At 42.5% G+C, this 10000-nt stretch overlaps 1 protein-coding gene across 1 annotated transcript in view; it reads right to left on the bottom strand.

Annotated features, from left to right (window-relative positions):
- The window catches only part of LOC143283942 (sodium- and chloride-dependent glycine transporter 1-like), a 68370-nt gene that overhangs the window by 46656 nt on the left and 11714 nt on the right, over positions 1-10000 (bottom strand). The window contains exon 2 of the mRNA XM_076590398.1: positions 6267-6381. Coding sequence (XP_076446513.1) covers positions 6267-6381 — 115 coding nt within the window. The remainder of the gene's footprint in view (positions 1-6266; positions 6382-10000) is intronic.

Raw genomic sequence — 10000 nt, 5'->3', positions numbered from 1 at the left:
GAACTGGACTGGAGTTTAAAATTTCCGAAAACATTCTAAGCAATGAATAATCATTCAAAATCTTTTCAGTGGCTAATGAAATATTGGAAGAAAAGTCATCAACTACATCTTTAGGAATTAAATGTCTTATGCTCGGACAATGAATGAGTAGATGACTTACATTTATTTGCTTACCGCATATACATTTTATATTTTTAGAAAATTTTGTACGAAAGGCATTTAAACGAATTCTATACATTAGACTTGTAATTTGTCTTGAATGTGCTGCTGGTGTCAAATCTAGAAAATGTTTGGGATTGGCTGCATTCTTTGTGTTTACACAACATTGGTAATATTGATTATTTGAATCTATAAGTAATTTCTTAAATCGATTTCTAGATACCTTTTCTGTACAACTAATGTATTCATGTAGATCTAACTGGATGTCAAGTTGTATTGCGCCTTCGAAATTACGTGCTGCTCTTCTAGCTGCTTGGTCTACCCACTAATTTGAAGATATTCCACAGTGCGAAGGTACCCAACAAAAAGTTATTTTAATGCCCTGTTTTGTCAGTTGGTGAATAATATGTTTTATTTCCATTGTCATCTCAGTTCGCTTCTTTGAATTTGGAGAATCTATAGCTTGTAATACTGACTTCGAGTCTACACATAATAGAATTTCACTGACAGTTTTCGGAATGTCTGAAATATAATTTAAGGCCGTAAGTATGGCTGTAAGTTCAGCTGTGAAAATGGTATATTGTCTACCAATATAGTATAATTTTTCTATTCTAAATAAAGGAATTACAAAAGCCGCTCCTGAATTACCATCTTCTGGAACAGATCCGTCTGTGTATATTTTTAGATAGTGTGTGTGTGTGTGTGTGTGTGTGTGTGTGTGTGTGTGTGCTGGCGACCGTGTCAATCCATCTGTCTGTCTGTCTGTCTGTCTGTCTCTCTCTCTCTCTCTCTCTCTCTGTAATCTCTGTTATGCTGTGTATCTGCATCAATGTATGTATGTGTAATTGTATTTGTAAACGCTCTGGGCTCTCCGGAGATAGCGCGTCCAAATATTCATTACTGTTGCCATCATATATTCGCACTTGGCACCTCCACGGCTGCAACAAAGCCAGAACAATTCCATAGACTCACTATATATTCGCACTTGGCACCTCCACGGCTGCAACAAAGCCAGAGCAATGTCACAGACTCAGTATATATTCGCACTTGGCACCTCCACGGCTGCAACAAAGCCAGAACAATGCCACAGACTCCGGGTAATTATGATTATTTGCACTTGGCGTTCCCACAGAGGAACTGCTTTCTACACACAAAAAAACCAACAGATTCCACCATCACTTTATTTCTCCTGACATGACCTTCACAGAGAGAGACAGACAGACAGACAGAAGACAGACAGAAAGAGAGTATGTGCGTGTTAGTGTTAGTGAGAGAGAGAGAGAGAGAGGAGAGAGAGAGAGAGAGAGAGAGAGAGAGAGAGAGAGAGAGAGAGAAGTAATCTATTGCAGACACACATACATGTACATAGTATAATTCGTAGTTTAATTCCATTCAAACTCACATTGTTCTCAGTCAGTTTTATTTTATTTTCTTGGATGTGATAAGTGACGTAATCTTCAATAGTATAAGCTGTGTGGTCGTCACAGATTTTTTACTTTGTTGACTTCATGTCACAAAATGATAGATGATATTTAAGTATTTTTTCATTCTTTACACGATATTTGTTTTGTAATACGTTTGTCTGCTTGTAAAGAGCAGCCTCGTTCAAATTTTCTGCATATTTAGTTGTTGTTGTTGTTGTTCCAATCAAAATGTTAAGTTCCTTTAATTGACTGAGTGCTGAATTTGTGTTTGTTGGACTTACAAAGGTCCATTCCGACCCTGCTCCAGTTTTCCGCTCTCAGATTTAAGATAGCCGAGTGGTTTAAGCGTTGGACTTTCAATCTGAGGGTCCCGGTTTCGATTCACGGTAACGGCGCTTGGTGGGTAAAGGGTGGAGATTTCTCCGATCTCCCAGGTCAACATATGTGCAGACCTGCTAGTGCCTGAAGCCTTTCGTGTGTATGTGCACGCAGAAGATCAAATACGCACGTTAAAGATCCTGTTACCCATGTCAGCGTACGGTGGGTTATGGAGACAAGAAAATACCCAGCATGCATGAACAGAGTCATCGGCAGGTCGATGTTGGTCGTGTAACGGAAAGAAGAAGAAGAACGTACGAAAAAGGGAATTGAAAAGGATACGAATGTGTATCAGGAGTTTCAACCATATTTCAACGAGTCCTCAGACCTTGGTCTTCTCGGAAAATCAGCAGGTTTTGATTAACTCAGTGTATCAAGATACTTTAAGCACCTTAGCTTTGCTGCACGTTTCGAAAAAAAACAAAAACAAAAACAAAACAACAACAACAACAACAAAAACAATAATTATACCACTACTTTCGTGTTCTTCTTAAATTTTCCAATAAAATAACAAAGAAAGAAACAAACAAAAAGACCATTGTGACGCTAGTCTCCTCGAAACTATATATGTCTGCTTGTCAGATGTGTTAGTTACATTCTTCTGGTGCAGCCAGTGACAAAGGTGAATACCTTGCAAGGCTAGTCACACAGACAACGATGGATATATATATATATATATATATATATATATATATATATATATATATATATATATATATACAAAGGCATTCCTGCGTACAGAAAGATGGACAAAGGCATAAAACTTCTTCCCAACTCTTCGAGAATAGGTAAGGAAGATAAGTCTTATCTGTCATGGGGCAGACATAAGCATTCCTTCGCTGTACGCGTCATGCTGTACATGGCCTTGCTATGGCTGGTTGTCCTCTGAACTCACTACTGGTTGTACAGCAAGTGTCAGCAACTGTACACAGTGACAAACTAGGCAAGGGGAACTTCTCTGACTCAGAAGCACTAGCAAGGAAAAAACCCAACAAAGAACACATTGTTGTGTGTTGTATTTTGTTGTTGTTGTTGTTGTTGTTGTTGTTGTGTGTGTGTGTGTGTGTGTGTGTGCAGAGTTGACTTCATCAAGATTTTGCGCCTTATAAATATTGCTATTATTAATAGTAGTAGTATGTATTATGTATTCATCTATTATTTTTATTTATTTATTTTAATTTTTGTTATTTTATTTTATTTTGTTTTATTTTTAAATTTTTTTTCTCAAGGCCTGACTAAGCGCGTTGGGTTACGCTGCTGGTCAGGCATCTGCTTGACAGATGTGGTGTAGCGTATATGGATTTGACCGAACGCAGAGACGCCTCCTTGAGCTACTGATACTGATACTAAAATGAAACATGCTTATCCCTCTTAAGATTCTTGATAATTATCAAGGATTACTGTAGAGGTTGTTGTTCTCAATAACCCCCCCCCCCCCCCCTTCACCCCCACCCCCCTTTTTATCTTAAAAAAAAATCTTTTATTAATTGTGCATTACTTTTAATCCTTACTATTGCTACCGAAACTGCTTCTACTACAACCACCACATAACCACCACCACTACAACGCTGCTGCTGCTGCTGCTACTGATGATGATGATGATGATGATATGGATACTTATAAAATTGTGGCGCCTATCCTCGGTCAGAGACCAAGCTTTAATTGCTTTGCTAACGCGGAGTCATTTGCACAACAGGCTGCCAACATGGGTAGAGCCGACCGGGAGCTGCCTTTGGGCGCTCATCATTCGTTTCCCGTGTCGTTCAGTCAGGTTTCAATAACACACACACACACACACACACACACACACACACACACACACACACACACACACACACATGCAACCTTTTACGTGTATGACCGTATTCTTACATTTCATCCTGCCATTGTCGGGGGGCGTGCATGCTGGGAATGTTCTTGTTTACCATAACCCACCGAACGCTGACATGGATTACATGATCTTTAACGTGCGTATTTAATCTTCTGTGAGCGTATACACACGAAGGGTGAACTTAGCGGGTCTGCACATATGTTGACCCGGGAGATCGGGAAAAAAAATTCCACCATTAATCCATCAGGTGCGCCAAAACCGTGGTATCGAACTCAGGAAACTCGGGCGAGAATACAACGCTGTAGCCATTCAGCGACCGCACCCGTTAATAACTACTGCCATCACTGCCACTAGCTGTTACATTCAGCTGCTGCTACTGTTGGTGACAGGACCAACGCCTCGACCACACCACCCTTCACGGAGAAAGACCACAGCCACGAACGACTTGACCTTACAGGGCAGATCGCCTACAGGTCGTTAAACCCAGCACTTCTGTTGCAACTGCAACTACTACTACTACTACTACTGCTACTGCTACTGCTATTACTGCCACTACAACCACCGACGATTAGACTAATGACTGAAGTTGCATTTCATTGCCTGTATTACTTCTGAAGTGAAATTCAAGGATCACCCCCACACCCCACCTTTTTTTTTAAGCGAAACACAAAAAGAAGTTTCACCGTACTGCAATGTGGAGTGATGGCCTAGAGGTAACGCGTCCGCCTAGGAAGCGAGAGAATCTGAGCGCGCTGGTTCGAATCACGGCTCAGCCGCCGATATTTTCTCCCCCTCCACTAGACCTTGAGTGGTGGTCTGGACGCTAGTCATTCGGATGAGACGATAAACCGAGGTCCCGTCTGCAGCATGCACCTATCGGACGTAAAAGAACCCACGGCAACAAAAGGGTTGTTCCTGACAAAATTCTGTAGAAAAGTCCACTTCGATAGGAAAAACAAATAAAACTGCATGCAGGAATAAATACAACAACAAAAATGGGTGGCGCTGTAGTGTAGCGACGCGCTCTCCCTGAGGAGAGCAGCCCGAATTTCACACAGAGAAATGTGTTGTGATAAAAAGAAATACAAATACAAATACAAACTACCAATACAATCACCACAACCACCGCTGTTGCTACTTCCGACGCTTAGACTGATAACTGAAGTTGCATTTCATTGTCTCGGTTACTTCTTCAAGTCAAATTTAAGAAGCACTCCCCACCTTTTGAAAGCGAAACAAAATAATGCTTCATCATCCATGACATAGGCACGTGACTGTCAAACAGACAGACAGACAGACAGACAAATGGTGAGTCAGTCGGCCAGACAGACAGATGGTGAGTCATTTAGTCAGCCAGCCAGCCAGTGAGACAGGCAGAGGGTGAGTTAGACAGACAGACAGACAGACAGTTAGTCAGAGGATGAGTTAGTCATTCATTCATAGACAGACAGAGGATAAGTCAGTCTGACAGACAGACAGACAGACAGAGGGTAAGTCAGTCAGACAGACAGACAGAGGGTAAGTCAGTCAGACAGACAAACAGACAGACAGACAGACAGACAGTTAGTCAGAGGATGAGTTAGTCATTCATTCATAGACAGACAGAGGATAAGTCAGTCTGACAGACAGACAGACAGACAGACAGAGGGTAAGTCAGTCAGACAGACAGACAGAGGGTAAGTCAGTCAGACAGACAAACAGACAGACAGACAGACAGACAGACAGAGGGTAAGTCAGTCAGACAGACAATCAGACAGACAGACAGACAGAGGGTAAGTCGGCCAGACAGACAGACAGACAGAGGGTGTCAGTCAGACAGACAAACAGACAGAGGGTAAGTCAGTCAGACAGACAGACAGACAGACAGACAGACAGAGGGTGTCAGTCAGACAGACAGACAGAGAGTAAGTCAGACAGACAGACAGACAGACAGACAGACAGACAGACAGAGGGTGTCAGTCAGACAGACAGACAGAGAGTAAGTCAGACAGACAGACAGACAGAGGGTAAGTCTGTCAGACAGACAGACAGACCGACCGACCGACAGAGAGACAGACAGAGGGCGAGTTAGTCAGTCAGACAGACAGACAGAGGGTGAGTTAATCAGTCAGTCAGACAGACAGGGAGTAAGTCAGTCAGACAGACAGACAGACAGGGGGTAAGTCAGTCAGACAGACAGACAGACAGGGGATAAGTCAGTCAGACAGACAGACAGACAGACCGACAGACAGAGGGTGAGTTAGTCAGTCAGACAGACAGACAGACAGGTAGAGGGTGAGTCAGTCACACACACACGCAGACAGACAGACAGCTAGCCAGAAAAACAGCCAGACAGTCAGACAGACAGACAAACAGACAGCCATCCGGACAGACAGAGTACAGTATGCCTGCCTGCTGCAGACAAACAGACAGACAGACAAACAGGAAGACAGACAGACATAGTATGCCTGCTGCTGCTGCTGCTGCCTACACACCTCCTCCATTCCTGTAGGCCAGGTAGGGGAATCGCCACACGTTGCCCAGCCCCACTGCAAAGCCCACACAGGACAGGAGAAAGTCCAGCTGTCGGCCCCAGTTCCCTCGCTCGATCTGCAAGATGACAACATGGAATAAAAAATAAAATGAAATAAAACAAACAACAAAAACAACAACAACTACTACTACTACTACTGTTACTACTATTGCTGCTGCTCCTGCTGCTGCTGCTGCTACTATTATTAGAATATTGTATAAAATCATATAGAATAAAATAAAACAAAATAAACAACATCTACTACTACTGCTGCTGCTGTTGCTATTACGACAATATTGCATAGAATAGAATGAAATAAAAGATAAAATAAGAAGAAACAAACAAACAACAACAACAGCAGCTGATACTACTACTACTACATCTAATGCTGCTGTTACTACTATTACTACTTCTACTACTATCATGAGAACGTAAAACAAAATAGCATAAAATAAACAACAACAAACAACTACAACTACTACTACTACTACTACTGCTGCTGCTGCTACTACTACTATTATTACACTCGTGTCAGCATACAATGAAACAACAACTACTACTACTTCTGCTAACAACAACAACAACTACTACTATACTACTGACTACTACTACTGCTGCTGCTGCTACTACTACTACTGCTGCTGCTGCTACTACTACTATTATTACACTCGTGGCAGCATACAATGAAACAACAACTACTACTACTATTTCTGCTAACAACAACAACAACAACGACAACTACTATACTACTGATTACTACTATTACTGCTGCTGCTGCTACTACTACTACTACTACTACTAACAACAACAACAACAAATACTACTACTTCTACTATTGTAGCTGCTGACGCACTGACCATAAGTGATGTTGCATTTCAATGTCTTTTAGGTCTTTGGCCAAATTCAAGAATAAAATACATCAAGCTTCTTCACACTGCGTACAATTGGACTTGCATCGCAAATCTCCTTCTTGGTAGACATCCAACTTCATGGTTTGAAAATCAACTGTACAATAGAGGGAGGATGGTGGTATTCTACTATTTTATTGTTGTTTATCTTTTATGTGGCTGGGGTGGGGTGCGGGTTTTGGTAAGATTTTTATGGTTTTGTTTTGAGAATGCGCTCGTTGTTAATGCCACAAATTAGTGTTGTCAGTATTCTGCCTTTAAGGATGACGCATGCTATATGCTATATGAATACGTGTCATCCATATTATCGGCCAATGGAAAGCCAAGCTGGCATTCTCTTCCGGAAGAAGATCACGGGATTCAACGAGGGTGTAAGATGGTGTGCGTGCGTCCGCACACTGAACATCGGGTTCAGAATCAAGGTTAACTCTGAGGGAATTTTCCCCTGAATCGAGAACGGCTCGGCGGAGATTCGAACCCCTTGCCCCAGGAACACAAGTCGGGCGATCTACCAACTAAACAATACGGGTGCCCAAAACACACACACACACACACACACACACACACACACACACACACACACACACACACACACACACATATATATATATATATATATATATATATATATATATATATATATTTAGATACCTGAAGTACATTTATTGCATATCGTATGTACTAGTGCGCCTTTACGAGCCAGACCGTTTTCACCCCGTCGTGTAGACACCCATATTCCATTTTCCGGGGTGTGTTTGCCTGGTATGTTCTTGTTTCCATAACCGACCGTACGCTGACATGGATTTTTTCGGGATCATCACCATGCGCATTTGATTTGATCTTCTGCATGCGTACTCACATGACGGAGGGGGGAGGGGACTGGGGCAGGGGTGGGGTGGGAGTGGGGGGTTAAGACATTAGCAGGTCTGCTCATCTGTTGACCTGGGAGTTCGGAAAAATCTCCGTCCTTAACTCACACAGACACACAGAAATGACAGACAGACAGACAGACTGGTAGACAAACAAATAAACAGGCAATGAGAGACATAACGACAACGATGATTTATTCAAGAAAAGACCACGGGCCCATTTTAAAGGGGTATCAGTATCAGTATCAGTAACTCAAAGAGGCGTCACTGCGTTCGGACAAATCCATATACGCTACACCACATCTGCAAAGCAGATGCCTGACCAGCAGCGTAACCCAACGCGCTTAGTCAAGCCTTGAGAAAGAGAGAAAAAAAGAAGAAGAAACACAAAAAAAGAAAATAAAGAGATAATTCATTATAGTTATCATAATAAATGAATAAAAAATATAATGAAAAGACAAAAATATAATAAATAAACAAAGAGGCAAATAAATGTAACCCCCCCCCCCCCCCCGCTGCACCCCTCCTCCCACACTCCCCGCCCCCCCCCCCCACCTCCGGGCCCCCCCTCGCCGCGCCCCCCCCCCTCCGCCCCCCCACTCCCCCACATAAATGATAGACATAACGCGCCAAACACACATGCAAACAGCATAGCTGCACGTATAGTCCAACACACTGTCAAACGCCTTTTGAAGGACTTGTGCAAATGCGATGCAAGATTTCCAATGATGTTTTCATGAGAGAGACAGACAAACAGATAGACAGACAGACAGACAGAGATAGAGACAGAGAGAGAGACAGACAGACAGACAGACAAACAGACAGAGACAAAGTGACAGGCTGACAGAGAGAGAGAGAGAGACAGAGACAGAGAGACAGAGGTTTGTACACTTGGAGAGAGACAGTCAAATGAACAAGGATAACAATAGGTCCACAATAACCTACATCATTCAAAAAAATGCACGTACGAGTAACGGTTCATTCCATTGACACTCACTAATAATCGTTATATTCAAGCTTTTACTTTAACCAAGACAATCCTATGCGCTGTCACGGACCCAACAACTGCTTAACTGTCGAGTCTGGCCGCATGCAAATGAGGCCCATTCGGCACACACCATTGGGCCGTTTCATTATGCTGAAACACGACACGATAGAATAGTAACAATTGGTTGCACCTCTGGACGTTTACAACTCGGACCAGCTGTAGTTGTGATCGTCTTCGTTTTCACCTCTCTCTCTCTCTCTCTCTCTCTCTCTCTCTCTCTCTCTCTCTCTCTCTCTTATTTACATATGCTGACCTTTTGAGAGACCCAGACTTCGATATACTACCGACAGACCTGGAGGAATCTGGTGAAAAGGTCATCTGTGTGGCGCCCCAGTGACTTTACACAGTTAAAGGGAGAAGAAGAAGAAGAAGAAGACTGATTGATTGATTGGTTGAATCTTTAATGGGTAAAGAATTAGGCGCAGTAGAGGCCTTTTTACAATTCTGCCCATTTAACGACACAAAACATAAAGATAAAGAGCGACACAAAACATAATTATAAAGAAATAAAATGAAATAAATAAAATGATAAGAACGACGACGACGACGACAACGACGACGACGACGACGACGAAGCAGAAGAAGAAGAAGAAGACGCTAATTAGTACAAGGACTGGATGAAAAGAAGCACAAAAGCGCTTATCTGCTACGGACAATTTTGTCCTCTCTCTCCCTCCATCTCTCCCCCAATCCCTCTCTCCCTCCACCTCTCTCTTCACCTCTTTGTCAGGGCTGGCCAGGCAAGAAAAAGAGCATTGTTCAGTTACCTCATTACATGGCTGAATAAAATTTCGTTCCGTTTTGGATTCGTCTGTTTGGTTAATGTTGTCTTGAACTGTTTGCATGTGCATGTATAATTAGGACTAATTGT

The sequence above is a fragment of the Babylonia areolata genome, chromosome 7 (assembly GCF_041734735.1).
Source record: "Babylonia areolata isolate BAREFJ2019XMU chromosome 7, ASM4173473v1, whole genome shotgun sequence".
NCBI lineage: Eukaryota > Metazoa > Mollusca > Gastropoda > Neogastropoda > Buccinidae > Babylonia > Babylonia areolata.
This window is presented reverse-complemented; position numbering and strand designations above follow the sequence as displayed.